At 46.9% G+C, this 15,596-nt stretch overlaps 1 protein-coding gene across 1 annotated transcript; it reads right to left on the reverse strand.

The window, feature by feature from the left end:
- Nucleotides 1–1,479: 1,479 nt before the first annotated feature.
- On the reverse strand, nt 1,480–15,556 carry MED1 (mediator complex subunit 1). The gene is made up of 17 exons (XM_032202713.1): nt 15,453–15,556; nt 13,726–13,832; nt 13,110–13,188; nt 12,615–12,669; nt 12,354–12,486; nt 11,578–11,606; nt 11,123–11,194; nt 10,749–10,823; nt 10,090–10,163; nt 9,643–9,732; nt 8,824–8,935; nt 8,407–8,531; nt 8,055–8,173; nt 6,721–6,922; nt 6,434–6,529; nt 6,222–6,327; nt 1,480–4,860 (listed from the first exon to the last, which is right to left on the reverse strand). The coding sequence occupies exons 1-17, from the start codon at nt 15,478–15,480 to the stop codon at nt 1,611–1,613; spliced, it is 4,752 nt and encodes a 1,583-aa protein (XP_032058604.1). The 5' UTR covers nt 15,481–15,556; the 3' UTR covers nt 1,480–1,610.
- Between the last annotated feature and the right edge of the window lie 40 nt (nt 15,557–15,596).

Raw genomic sequence — 15,596 nt, forward strand, 5'->3', positions numbered from 1 at the left:
TGGCCTCCAAGAGTCAACGCCAAAATCCAGGGGGAGCAGGATTCTGCCAGTACAAAATTCGAATGGAGAACTCGCGATTTCCCACGTTTCTTCTTCAGCAAATCACATTTAACTGCTTTTAAAAATAAAACACTCTCCTGAGTCTCTTTTCCTTTCAAGGACCACAAGATAAGACCACAGAGGATGCCTGAGTCACGCTCTTAATTCCAGCCAAAAGGGGGAAATCCATCACTTAAGGAAACCACTGCTTCTGCTGCAATTGTTATCCAGATGAACCAGTTAGGGTCTGCTTTTCCAGCAGTGTAAGTGCTAACACGAGGAAGTGACTGACTCACAGTGCTAGGCTAACACCTCCCAGAGAGAGAAGGGAATGCTTGTGTGCATTACCAGAATTACTATTTGAGAAGTGTGCTGCAAGTTAAAAGAAAAAAAAAAAAAAAAAAAAAAAAAAAGAAAGAAACCTTAAGCGCTTCAGCAACAGAAACAGCTGGAGAAAACAAGGCCTGTTTTTTAACCACGAACACACACGAGCTGTTCTATCGACAGTAATGGAGCATTTGCTGCAGATAGATTAAGCACAGCTCTAAAGTTTGCAGGACTGAGGCTCGTGTGCGGCTTACAGTCTCTCTCTTTACAAATGCAGCATCGGGGGTCCTGGGGACGTTCTGTTTGCTTGGCTTACAAGGAAGCAGTGCTCAGATTAAGACAGTGGAGTTCCTTTTCAATTTAGATTTGCTCCAATGCACGCCAGAATTGTACCGGCTTCACCATAGCTACAGTGGCTGCATGTGTGCAGAGCTTTCCGAATCCACAGGCTCTACCCAAATTCTCGAGTCCCTTTGGGCTCCATCATACAATTAAAATGGAGATCGCATGAAAACAAGCAGCATAATGCATTCAGATACGGACATAAATAAATAGCTAAAATGAAAGGGAAGTAAGAAATTCGACAGCATTCCTTCATCACTTCGACCTGGAATAAAAAGCCAACAGCCCTCACCGTGGCTGACTGCAGCCCACGCCAGAGGAGGACAAAGTTCCTCAGCACTGCTCTGAATCAGGCCACGAATGAAGAAATGCCACAGAAATAAAAAGAACTAAAAAGCACTTTTTTTTTTTCCTTTCCTCCAACCACCCTTTTTAAAAAGAGTAAAACCCAACCCTAAATTGTGCCTTAAAATAATTAGCTTAAAACTTCCTAAAAGCAAAACCAACTCTGTCTGAGCGGGAAGAGGGGCAGAGGAACTCAGATTCTCCCAGAATAGCCTATGTTTGTTTGCACCAGTTTGAGGTCTGCTCCCACGCTTACACGCACACTTCGCTTTATGCCCATTACCTCTAATGGGCCTATTAATACTTATAAATTAAGAATGAGTGTAAGTGTCCGTAGGATGAAGGCCACAGTCAGGAACCTGGCTTGCAGAATGAGCTGCTGGCACTCACACGTTCTGTGTGAACTTTGGAGATCCTTGGAAATACTTTTTTTTTTTTTCTCTTATAACACCTCATCAACATCAGCGTGGCAGGTTTGCAACGAATGGTTCCTTCCTTTCCATCTCTAGAACCTGCAGGTCCTGCGTACTTGGTATCTTTCAAAGACACTCAGGAAATTAATTGCCAATTAGAGCAACATCCATGAGATCATCGTCTTCTTCCCCGATCAAAAACTCAGGGCTAGCCCGGGACGGTCGCTCAGCCGAGAGCATAGCGCTGCTGGCCATGGAGAGAGACTGGTCAGCTGAAATCGGGGATTTGGACCAGCTCTCCGGCTTGATGCTGTGAGATTTCTTCTTGTCTCTTTCTTTGTCCCGATCCCGGTCCCTGTCCCGGTCTTTGTCTTTCACTTTTTTCTTCTCTTTTTTGTGCTTCTTGTGTTTTTCTGAGCTATATTCAGGCAGTGGCCTAATGCCGTCGTCAGAGCTGGGGCTGTTCTGATAGGATTTCTCTGCTATGGAAGAGCCCGACTCGCTCTCACTGTCTATGTTTTGGGGAGTGTATGCTGGTGACTTACTGTGGCTGGGAGAGCAGCGTTCGTGTTTTGGAGTAGATCCACTGATTAGAGGGGATCCGTAGCTTTTGGAAGAAGCCATCTGAGGCCTTAAGCTATCCCCCCCTCCTTCCCCAGGTTTCTGCAGAGTTACTTTGGCTTTAATACTAGGGGAACCACCATCATGCTTGCTGATGATAATTTTGGCCACTCCAGTGCTTCCGACGTTTTTGGAATCTGAATTCTTCTTGGAAGAGTCAACAGATCCTCCGGAAACAGAGACTTTAGATTTCTCTTTGTCACTCTTCTCGCGTTTGCCCTGGAACTCCCCCCCAGACATGTTGTGTTTGGAGGACATAGTATGGCTTGAGGAATTGGAACTTGGCCCCATTTGTCCATCCATCGGGTCATCTCCACCAGGCCCGCTAGTGACAACCCCGTGCTTAAGTTTGTCTATGACTGCAGTCAGAGATGGCTTCTTGTTTCTGCTAGGAGACTTGCCTTTGGAACTTCCATGCTGGTTTTGAGATGAAGACATGGAAGACCCGCTAGAGGAAAAGGAAGATGAAGATGCCGTGGAAGAATTCGATGAAGGAGGCGGCTTTTGTGACATGGACCCGGAGGATCCCATTCCTGAAGACGATTTCATACTCGAGCTCGATCCAGTCCCAGACATATGAGAGCCTCCAGAACCTGAACTGATAGGTGACTTCGCCTTCGATGACGGGGGAGTACCTGGAACAGGTTTCATGGGAGAAGCAAGCTTGTCAGAACCTCCGGAAGGTCGAGAATGAGATGGCGAGATGTTTGGTTTGCTCATGGAAGGGTTCATAAGCGACGATGGCTTTCCTTGAGGTTTCATCTTGGTGCTTCCAGACCCGCTGCTGAGGCCGTGCTTGGTGATGGGGGAGGACCCAGGCTTTCCCACCGACTGCGTCGAGCTTTTGGACTGACCTGAACTTGAGCCACCTTGGCTTGAGTAGAGGCTGCTGCTCATCTTTGAGCCCGAAGACCCTTCGGATTTGCTGCTTTTCATTTTGCCTGAGGTTGAAGAGGAGGAGGAAGAGGAGGAGGAGGAAGAATGGCTATGATGGCTTTTGCTGCTGGAGGAGGTGACAGAGCCACTACTGCTATACTGGCCGTGAGAAGACGGTTTGCCAACAGTCACTGTTCCTTTTGGGATCTGAATTGTGATTTTTGGAATAGGAGGAGTAGCCACACCGGGAGGAGTCTGAGATCTGCCTGAACTGCCAGGAGATTTGGACCCACCAGTGCTCGCTGGTGGCGTGAAAGGCCTGTTTGACGAGCTGTGAGATGGAGACTTCCCGTCTGTCTCCTGCTTCTTCCGCTTCGGGAGCTTCTCTTTGCTTTTGCCGTCACTGGATGGCGTCCGGCTGCGCTTCCCCGGCTTCCCATCTATTCCAGGACCTGCCAGGTTACCTCCAGAACCGTTGCCTTCCTTTACCCGTTTCTGAGACTTCTCTTTTCCTAAATCCCCTGTATTCAGTAAGGGGCTCTGACCTCCACTGTGGTGCTCCATGATGTCAGAGGACCCCAGTGCTTTGCTTGCAGCTGCAATAATACTAAAATCTACTGTATCCGACTGATTGCTTCCCTTAAATTTATTTTCCCCCCCATCGCCCCCTAATACTTGTACCCCCAAAGTACTTAGAGCCTGGGATGCATAGCCCTTGAAATCATCCGTGTCTCCACTCTGACTACTCTCATCAAAGTACTCCTCCCCAAAGCCGCTTTGGCTCTGACTGTTCAGCAAGTCAGGATTGAAATCTACCCCGTCTGGAAAAAAATGGTTTGAAGAATCACTGTTGGGGCTCACAGCAGCATCTGCTATCAGGTCTGCTGGGTCTGTGTACGGGTTCTCGCTATTGTTCGTCTGAAAAACATCGGGGTCAAAGAGGGCACTTTGTGAATGTCCTGAACTAGAAGAGTCTCTCACGGGAGTACCAATGGGCGGGCAGTCCTCATTAGTGGTGGGGAGCTTGGAAGCCTCCTCTGCTATATCCGAGAGGATATCAGTAACATCGGCTCCAATGCTGTCCGAACTAGAGAGTCGAACCATTCTCTGAATACTGGGCTGCGAGTGAGGTATAGGCTGCGGGTATGTAGTAGGAGGAGTGCTGCATTGGCTGGGTGCTGGAGTAATGTGAGGGGTGTCCAGGGTATCTGCAGTCATGTTGACATCAAAAATGGGGTTCTGGGAGTCAACATCCATTGAGAAGAGCTCCCTCTGGAAATCATCCTCAGTCTGATGCTTGGGCTTGTCGGCTGGCATGCGGGATTTTTTTTTCTTTTGCTTATTCCCCCCAGGGCCCATTTCCATTCTGGGAGAGCCAGAGGAAGAGTTCTGCCTTTCGAGAGGGCTGCTCCCATACAGAGTGGAGAAATCCTGAGGGGGATTCTCTTTAAGAAGGTTCATGAGCATGGGGTGGTTCTTGGTGTTGCTTGCTGGTGAGGATACTGGTGGTGGTGTGTGATGGGGAGGGGTTGGACTTGAGCCAATGGTAGACCCCACATTCCCTGTGATCTGCAACAAACTAGTGAGAATAGGGTTCTGAGACACTTTGCTGAAGTCCTCCCCATGGCCCACCGAGTCATGCCTCTCTTTCATGCTTATGCTCATGTTAAACAAAGTAGTGATGGGCCCCCCAGGAAAAGTGTTTGTTGGGGTAGTGGTACCACTCATTGGGTTGCTGCCTGTGGTCATGCCATACCCTGGGCTGCTGGCTGGGGGAAGGTTTTTCTTCACCATGTCTTCTACTGTTTCTGCAATGAGGGACAAGGCTGGTGTGTCTGCTTGAATCGTTTCTGCTTTTCTGCGAATTGCTCTCATGGTCACGGGAATGGACATACATCTGCAAGACACAAGACCAAGGGTTTAGCATGCATCTTGCTGCCCTACAGCAACGCTCACCGAAGCAGTTTTAACACCTTCACCAGACAAAGCAAGCAGTGAGGCTCGTGGGCACAGGAGGGCAACAGGTCCAGCCACTGTAAATGCCTCGCTGCTCTGTTTGTGTTCTTACTTATCCCATCGTGCTTATCCAGCCATGACACAACTGCCTCGCAATTACAAAATGCAGGGATAATTAATCAATCAACTAACTCTAATAATTAATAGCTGACAGATGATAATCTTGTAGTTAAAGCACAGGATGCAGCCTGGGTTGTTACTCGGATTCTACTAGGGAACACCTTTGTCTAAGCTTGGCAAGCCTTACACTTCCTGCAGTCCTGTAAAAATCAATGACACTGTCACATTCTACTCAAGGTCAACTACCCTATAATGTTCTGAAATAAAAATAGCTATTCTCACTCACGAAGTCTATTCTGCTGCGTTCTGCATGCCTCCATGGTGGCTGGGGTGGAGTAACCTTGATAAAAGACCAGGGTAAATGACAACCTGCAGGGGAGCTCTTTCACATTTTACAAGACTTTGAAAGCAAGCAACCAGAGGAGAAAGCATAAACAGGCAGGCACCTCGGACACACTCCCCAAAATAAGTAGTTACAGTTCAATGTTTGGAATGGCATTTTCAGTAGGGTGCCAGGTTTGCCTCTCCTCCAAACAAACCCGTGTAAAACTCACTCAGACAGAATGGCTCCAAAAACAAGTAGGAAAAATACAACAGACAGAATTCATCCATACGATTCGGAGTGCCCTGAACAGAGGCACACCACGGTACTCACCGATATGTTCTTAAACATGAAATCTCTCTGTTACAGCTCATCAAACAGAAAGGAGTGAACCTGAGAGCCTGGTCCTACAGGCACGGCACCGGACTGACTCAGAAGGTCTGAGCCACCTCTCTGGCTCCGGCGCCGGCCGGCTGAGTAACCACAGACGTGCCACGCAGGCTGCCTGCACCTCGGCTCATCCCGGTTACGAAACCGGGATAATGACACCCACTCTTTTGGACAATGCTCTGGATAGAAATCACTTATCCTGATCATTACACAGGAATCCGGGAAATATGGGAAAGCAATTACATTTTAGCTATTCAAGCAATTATTTTAGATGCTTCTGGGTTACTTTCGGAGCCTGGTTTTGCATTGTCAGTTCTCCTCCTCAAAGCTGAATTTTCTGCAGTATAAAAAACTTGGTGGGATGCTATCAAAAGCATTTGCAATTAATTGTACTTGCAAGCTCCTGCATATTGGCTTACAAACATCACTGTAAGCAACACAGAACATTGGAACAGAATCATCCAGCTTACCTTTGAACAACTTTGGCAATGAAATCATCCGTACAGATAAGAGCATCAGACAGCCCTTTGTACAGCTTACAGTTCACATGAGAAGAGTCTTGCACATCCATTACCACTGAAAGAGAGAAGGCATTTAGAAGAGATAAAAATTCTGGTTACAGTGGAAGAAAATCCTGCCGTCCTGCCTCTAAATACACCATGCTTTTAGCGAGTGCACTTACCACACACTAGGGAGTCATTCACAGGGTGCTGAAAGGATACACTGAAACAGGAGTCAGAGAGAGGACAAACTTCAAACTGCAGGATCCCAGGAGAATCTGAAAGACACGGGAACTGTTACATTAGGGAACACAGGAGATGAGCCAGAGGCGCCAGCTCAACATACCCAGATAGAAGAAAAAAGAAAAAGGGAAGCAGCATGGGCCTTGTTGCTAATTCCTACAGCTGGGAAAATCACCCACAGCTCCCTATTATCCCCACATTATATTCCACTTGATGTCGTACCCACCTTCTTTTAGAACTGTTCGCTTGACGCAGCTGCCGATTAGTGTGTTGTATGCCACCTGATGTCTGATCAAATTAAGGATGAGGGGAACCCGTCCAGGGTGCTGGAAGGCGATTTTACTGATCAGTGTTCCTTGGAGGCTTCTTCCATCTGGGAGAGGAGCATCCTTGTTCAGAAAGTAACAGTGCTGCTGTCCTGGAAGAGCCTGACAAACAATTTCTGCTTTACTCCAGCCAGTGCTGGGTACAAGGCGATAACAAGATGTCTAAAGAGGAAAGAGCAGGCTCCAGATCTAAAGGATGCCAAGCCACCTTCCTGGCTGAAAATGACAATGAAGACATCTTCCTTCCATTAAATGACAAACAGACCCCAACAAGCAAGACAGGACTTTGGCTCCTCAGAAGTAGTACTGCCAAACAACATTAACTGTCCCCCCACTACAACAGCTTCACGTGGCATGGCATCCCTTCTCAGGAAAGAGAAATCATCTGAAGGTAATAGGAGATCTGTCACTGACTAATTTAACAAGTAGGATTTCTCCCAAGCGATGCAAGTGATTCAGCCACAAATTACAGTCCAAAGAAAGAGGAAAGGACAGAATCTGGCAACGCTCAGTCCAATACTTCTGCTGTCATTACTGCAGCAGCACTTTGACTGCAATGGATTTTTCACTACTGAGTCACTTTCCATTTGTTATATGTTTACTTATTTGCACACAAAATCAATGAAAATTGCAAACATCACAGGTGATTCTGATGTCTTCCCACAAGCCCCATCTAGTCTCTGGAACACTGCTGCAGCTACCTTCAGCATTCTTCTCACCCGCTACCCAAGAACAGCCAACAGACCTTCTGAAGAGCCAACTCACTAAAGCACGTGTCTAAATTTAAAGTCATTTACTGAAGGTTTGATCTTGTCATTTCACTTTTATTTAAGCCACCCAGTCCACCTAAAGCTTTCTGGTATACAACTTTAGCTAAAGAGAAAGAAAACAACCCCTGCAACCTCACTGGGTGCGCACACATCAGCATGCACACCAGTGTGACCAAACAGCCTTTGCATCTATCTTCCAGATCACAGGTCAGATGTAGACACAAATAATTCTGTGGGAGCGCAAGTTATGACAAATCCACATTTAAGACAAAACAGTTTGTTTTCCTAATTACTGTGGTCATGTCCGTATCAGAATTCTTATGACTGGATAGCACAGGCTTTCCCCATGAACAAATGCTGTACTGATTTCCTGTATCCTGCTTGAAAAAATACCCAGAACAGATGAAACCCCCCCACAGTGCTCAACTACAAGCATAATGCCCTGGTTGCAATGACGTACTTACTGCATAGAAGCGCATATTGTGGTTTAACGGTACAGGATCGGCCTCCTTGGACAGTTCAAACTGCGTGATCAACTCATACAAAGGTACAAACGTTGGTGGCGTGTCGAACAGTGGAATACCTGAGGAAAAAAAAAGGCAGATAATGGTAGCACTGGGAGCTGGAAGGTGATGGTGGGCCAGAGGAGTTACTGTCTACTGAAACAAACCTCTCTGGTTCTTACCAAAAACAGCACAAAACCTTAAGCAACTTTAATGGCATGCTTTTAAAAATATTTATGGCATGCTTTTAAAAATAGTAGCAATTTTTAAATAAAAACCTAGGGAATGTCCATCTCACAGATCTGCCACTCACCTGTGCAGCTCTGAAGTTTCTGAATGAAAGCTCGAGACACTGGAATGGGACGTGGGAATTTCAAGAAGAAACAAGCTGGTAAGTCCACACTGTTGGCACTGGTGATTGATGAGAAAGATGGAGTTCTGGAAAATCAAGTTAATACGCGGTCTTTTTAGATGCAGGGCATGATCGTGAGCACCAGCTGTCTAATTTGCTGTTTGCTCAGATACAAGCAGTTGTTATACCTTCCTAAAAATTAAAAGACAGTCCTCAAAAGCATGTCACGTGCCTGAAATACCCATTTCTCAGCTTCATATAATGCTATGACATCACACAGTCATCTCCCCACTCTTAACTTCAAAAGAGGGCTGAATATTGAGCTGGCATCTAACCAAGGCCGCTGAGAAAGGCCTGGCCAAAAGGTCCTCTGCTTACCCTTTGCTGTCAACTGGATGAGAGCCCATAATCAGTGGTGCAATTGGAAGTTTGTACATCGCCATGGTTCCCTCGACTGTTACTGACACATTCATACCTAAAGATCGAGGAACTGCAAGAGAAGGCAAGAAAAAAAAGGGAACAAGATAAGGTGATGAAAAAACAACACAGCCTTTATGAACTAAATATCAGTACGGTGGAAACACGTTGCTTCCTCTACAAGGACTACAGCCAAACGAGTTAGTTGTGCTACCTAACACTATTTTTCTTACAAGGTTGATCGATGGCATAATTCCTAAAACATATTTCAAATACGTTTGCCAGTCTGTAGTATGTTCTTTACAGAGCAAAACAATAAGTTGCTTAGAACAATTTCACCCTTTTCTTTTCCAGGACTAGCCTCACTTTTAACTGCTGCTGGGTTTTTGTCATTTTACCAAAAAGACAAATATCCATGCACATGCATGAAAAACAATCCTACAGTAAGACAGCAGATGGGAATACCAAGTTTTCCGACAATAAAATAACTCTCACGTTAACAAAGAGACTCATCCTAAGGACAAAGACTCTGTCTGCAGACTACCACCACTGGTAGTAGCCCAATTCAAACTCCAAAACAGCCATGAGGCTCAAGAAGATGGTCAGCTCAGACGGCATTTACTCATGTACTAATTAAACCTGTGTCCTCTGTAGGCAGCCTCTGCTTTCCTTGTACTACACAGCGGCAGTACAGGGGAGCCAGACTGCTCCCCTGGACTCCTGCTTTTTTCTCTCCTTCAAGCAGCAGTAGGCCCACAGCAGCTTCCAAAGGCGACCTACCATTGTTCTCATGCAAGATAATGGGGGTTCCAGTGCCATCTTCAAATAAATCATAAGGCGAGACATAATACTTGAGATTCATAAGGAGACCTGCGGGAGAGAGGCTGATGAGCAGGGATCCTGATGCCACAGGTTAACCCCATCGTTACTAACCCCTGTAACCACGTCGTATTTGCACTGTAACACAGCACATGCTGCACAGAGCTCCTAGAGCACCTTGCAAGAGCTGTTCTCTGCTGCCACAGCCACAATATTACTGCATGGAGCTTTGTGAAGGAAGACTGGTTTTCTGGATCACGTGGGACTTACAGATGTTCAACCACCTCGTCCCTCTTTGATTAGCGTTTTTCTTTATTACCACCAGTTAATTTCAAACTAACGTTAACAAAGGGGACCCGGAACAAAACCAACTTTCTCTTTCTGTTTTTAAGCATTTATCCAAGATACCTCCGCTCCTGGGGGTGAGATAGCCAACGCTGCCACGAAGAATCTTGTCGAGTGGATTTGCATTGGTGGCTTGCCTGCAAGAGAGGCAATCACAGGTCTGTAACAAGCTAGAGCCGTATCTGAAGGCAAAATTCATGTCCTGATGGCAGTCTAAGGTTTTAAATCAATATACACACTGCTCAGTCACAGAAGTAGCTATTCTAAACTTCACAGTGTCATAGGCAAAGCAGAAGCTACTTTTATTCCTACAGTATGGATGGTTTATGTCCTGAATCCACAGCAGTAAAAGGTAGTCAGATGTTTCTTCGTTTCTGACTGTAATGTAAAGCAATTGTTACCACTAATCCTAATCATGAACTAATCATGAACTTTTTTGGCCTTCCAAACTTTCCTTCAGTTGAATTCTGTAGTTAGAAAGGACAATAGTAAATTCCAGAAAGCTCTGAGCAATTTTTGTCTCTCTTTATCACTCTCCTGCTAGCATAATCCTTCTATAACATCAGTGCTGCGCTTTTTAGCAATAAAGTCACAATATATAGGGATTGATGTGACACTTCATGGATATACGGTTCTTGGCATTATAATCAGTCAAACTGATACAAAAATTATCAAGGAAAAAAAACAACAAAGAAAAACAGTAACCATACAGATGTTCTTACCAATACATCCCTGCCATTTTTGAGAGATCCAGCTCCAAGGACTGTAGAGCCAAGTACATTTTAGTTTTAAGTTTGCTGAAAAAAAAAAAAAAAATTAAAAATTAAAAGGAACCATGCAAAGAAATGCAACTCACAAACTGATGGCTGACAAGCTGCAGCACTTCCTATCAGATGGAGCATTTAGAAATTAACTTTTCCGTCTGCATTCCCACTGCTCTGCATTAAGTCCTTCCAGCCCACTGTGTTCACATGCAAGCCATGGTGATGAAGTCAGCAGGATCACAGGAACAATGAAAGTTTAAGCACAAAGCTAAAAGCTTGTAGGTTTAATTGCATATACATGGACATAAATATCATACATATTCTAGACTTACTTGTCTCCTGGCAACTTATACAGGTTCACAAGTCCCCTTAGATGCTTAGAAAATTCATCAAAATTTTTCTCTCTGAAAGTCAGAAGGAGAAAAAGTAACACGCATTCAAATTTGCTGCAGATAAGGCTTCGGTTTTAAAAGTTCCATTAATACAAATATCAAGTCACTTCAGAATAGAGTTTTGCTACATGAAAGCTAAGTGATGCCTTCTTCACGTGATCCAGCTTTAACAATTCTGAATGCATCTTGTGCTGTGGCTCCCAAGATGCCAGGCATGGCAGTCAGGATCAGAAACATCTGATCCAAAGCCAGAAAATCCCCTGAAGAAGAGGAGAGACTTTATGGGGAAAGAACAGCTTTGAAACGTTTTGTATTTCCAGGTGTAAAATAGTATCACATCCATACTGCAAAGAGAAGCCAATCCAAAAATGTAGCAACCCGTTCTTGTTGCTCACCTCAGATGTTGCACCAGTTCTGGACAACTCTGAAAAGGAAAGAACATGCAGCAACATCAATGTCAAACGCAGTTTAAGTCTTTGTGCAGCACAGCAACTGTAAAATATTACAACGGTGAAGTTTTTGAGCATCATCTTTAGATGAGAAGCAACAAAATGCTCACAACTACACGTTGCTATGTTTGTAGTTCTGCTTGTCAACCCCCTTTGGAACAAATACAAGCAGTGTTCTTTCTTCTTAAACGATTGATTTGGGATAAGCTTTTAAAATTGTGACACCAGAGGTTGAGAGCCTGCGATCTTGCATAGATATATTAAAAATGGCCTGTTTTCAGAAGAGCAGCTACACCAACATAAAGAGTGAGTTCAAACTCTCACACCTGTGGAGGAGGGAAGTAAAGCAATTTTCTTTCAGGATTTCAGCCATAACATTCCCCATCTTAGTGCTTTCCACTCACAGATTTAAGTTTTCTAAGATTTGTTTCCCTATCCTTCCTCCAGAAATAAAATCCTCAGAAACACACCAAAAACTCCCTCAAATATTTTTTCCAGTTTTAACACTGCTCAAAGAAAAAGAGACCGTGAGTAAAACGCTCCTTGCAGGCTACCCCACGGGGGCTCTGACCCTTCATGAGAACAAGCGAGCAGCAGAGGCACAATGCTTGGTCTGGCAGGACATTCACTGTGATTTTTTTCTCTGCTCAAACAAAAGGAAGGCAAAAGTGCAGTTCCAAACCCAAAAAGGTATTACGCTCGTCTTTCTCAGCAATACGTACCACAGGGTTTTCTCCGTGGTGAGCCACCTTGACATCACATAGCAGCCCTGTAGGATCTAACTGGACTTCCACATAGAACATGTCTGAAGTGATGTAACATTCAGTGCCATTTGCACTAAGGTGAGATCCAAGGCTTACATACAAAACAAAACAAAAATTGCTATGAGGTGCACACAAAAACCAATCAAACCAGCAGTGAGATTACGAGGCGTACAGATAAACAGGAAATGCCTTTGCCATAAAACAAAGGAGGAGACGTACCCGTTCTGTCTGGCTATAGACTCCAGGCGATCCGTCATGGCAGGCAGAGAAGACACTGGATGGAAAAAGCACAAAACAAGGTTTAGTGAAAGGATTCAACGTTTTCCCTGGCATGAGACATCAGCATTAAAACAACCCCAGCTCCTCACTCACTCCTGTGTGTGCTTGTACCTTAACACATGCATCTCTAAGCATTATCTGCACTCAACACTGGAACGGAACAATTTAAATGGAGGAAAACAAACGTTCTCAGCAGTACTGAGGGAGAACGGATTTCTTCCTCCAGTGGAATTCAGGTAGGGGCAATAAGGATAAAAATAACACAAGCGATCTTGACTGACACTGAGTCACAAGACAGAAGCATGCTGATGGAAACGTGAGCCCCACGAACGCAGTGAGATGTGCAAGCAACGGCCTCGCTTCTGCTCTGCAGAGAATTTCCACCGTATGTCACCGTTAAGCATCTCCCACTGCGCACACACAGGATGCACCAACCTTTTAATGCCTTCTGCAGAGTCTCCAAGCAGCTCACCAGATGTTGGTGCCCCCCAGAGTTCATCACAACTCGTTTTTCCTACGCCAGGAAGAAGAAAAATGTCCTCTTTATGCGTCACTCAGTGAGGGGGAATTGCCACAATTTTTGTTCAGTCAAGTGAGGTTTATTCAGGTAATTAAAGGCAGATTAGATTTCATCCCGAAATTACACCCTCATTTTGATTCCTGTACGAGAACAGCACCCATTTTGGAAGCAGGTAACAAAGGCAGGCTTGGAATTGATATTTCTTTTTGGAGCAACTTGCTCCTGTGGAACAACAGACTGTAACGACTTTTTAATAGGCATAACCTGAGAGTTGTGTACGAGGAGACAAACAGAGAGGTGAACTTTTACCACCACGATAAACGCAGCAGTCCTTCAGGTAGCTCTGCCCTGCCTCCTGCTCCTCCCTACCCTCACCTAGCTAGAAGGGAATCCCATCCCTCCCTGCACGCTGCGGGTGTGAGGACAGCACACCCCAGCTACGCTGAGCCAAAAGAAAGCCAAAACACAAAGCACTCTGCAGAAAAAAAATGAACTCCAGCACCCTCCTGCTCGGATCCCAGCCCTTCTCACCATGACTTGACGGACTAGCTTCATGGTTTCTGTCCAGGGTCTGTTCTGGTTGTACTTTGCGTGGAGTCTTTCTAGGAGAGTACTCATCTTGTTCAGCTTCTCCGCTTCTGCAAGACCAACCACGGGGACAACTCAGGAGAGAGGACAGGACAATATCTGCAGGTTTTACAAACAACACAGCCTGGCAGTTGTAATGAGAACGCTTCCCACTTTTAAGCTAGGCACAGTTTTAAAAAATATATTTATTGCTGTCTTATCCCTACAGCCCAGACTTTAAGGCTAAATAAATGTTATATCACCAGCCATCCAAACCCAGAGGTCCTAAAGAGCCTCAGGGCCTGTTGGAGAAGGGCTCCTCTTTGCACAGCCCCCCTAGAATGACCTGGCCCCGTCAGGATAAGTTCTGGCACGACAGGAGGGTACTGACAGACCGTTTGGGGCTATGACAGCACGGCCTGAAGATGAGGCTTCCACACAGTGAAAAATGGAGAGGTAAAGAAGAGACGTTATGCTTAATTCCCGGGATTCCCCCTCACTGTTCACTCTTCCACCTTCTTGTGCAGCGAGAATCTTCACAGACCCTTCCCTCACCAAAAGCCTCGGCCAAGAGAAGCCTTACACAAGAGAACGTGGGCTTTGGTACTACCACAATTAGCTTTTTTCCCTCCTTTGTGCTATTTTTTTTTCCTCCAGTTGCATTTGTAAAGAAAAAAAGACAGACAGACAGCAGACATCAGTGCCAAAATAAACCTTGCCACAGCCACTACTGCCTCCAAGGCAAACACGAGCCTGTGACACGTTAACTGCGACCCTTGGTGTGGAATTCAAAGGCTTTGTCCTTGTTACTGATGCACGCCCGGTTCACAGAGTTGATGCTGGCACCACCAAGTGCGAGGGTCTGAAATAACTGGGTGCTTGTTGAATTTTTTGGGACACTTCGCACCTCCCAGCCACGCTACAAACACAGCCTGGCCGAGGGTGGCTGGGCACCCAGGATCACATCCAGCTGCCTTCCAAACTCCTCCAGCCAGAGGAGACTCCAGCAGCTCGGGGCAGCCCGGTGGGCACTCGGTCACCCATAGGGTGACAAAGTGCTTCGGTGTTCAGCCACTGCTGCCTGGGTGTCTGCAGCCTCTCGGCCTGGCTCTGGGCACCCCTGGGACGTGCCTGTCCCTTCCCACCAGGTTCGTGCTCCCAGAGCCCTGCTGGGTTTCAGCTGAGCCGTGCTGAGGCCGCTCCCTTTATTTCACAGGATCATCAAGGCTGGAAAAGTCCCCCAAGGCCATCTGGCCTAAGCACCCCCCTGCCACCACTGTCACCAGAGCCACCCACTGAACCGCGTCCCTAACCCCCAGCTCCAGCTTTCCTTAACCCCCCCCCCCCCAAAAGGGACAGCAACGCCACCACCTCCTGCCCGATCTGCCCCACAGCCTGCCCGCTTCCTGGTGACAATTTCGGGCCGGGATCTCGGGGCCCTCCTGGCCGGGATCTCGGGTCGCTCTCTGACCACCCCCCTCCCCATTTCCCACCCCAACAGCCCCAGAAACTATGGGGCGGCCCCAGCCCGGTGCCAGCGGGCCCGTTACCCCTCCGAGCGCTGACAGGGAGCGGTTGGACCCCCCCCACCCCCCCCTTCCCCACCCTCAGGCCCCACCGGCGAGGCCGCGGCCTCCCCTCAGCGCCCCCCCCCCCCCCCCCCCCCCCCACGGCCCGGAGGCACTACTCACCCTCGGCACCGCCCGGCGCCGCCTTCATGGCGAGGGAGAGGTTAGGGGCGGCCCGAGGAGGGGCCGCGGCGCCGGTGTCGCCTGAGGAAGGGCCGGGGGGAGGCCCCCGACGCCCCCGAGGCCGCCGGGGCCGCTCCGCGCCCG

Source organism: Aythya fuligula, chromosome 24, assembly GCF_009819795.1.
Source record: "Aythya fuligula isolate bAytFul2 chromosome 24, bAytFul2.pri, whole genome shotgun sequence".
Classification (NCBI taxonomy): Eukaryota; Metazoa; Chordata; class Aves; order Anseriformes; family Anatidae; genus Aythya; species Aythya fuligula.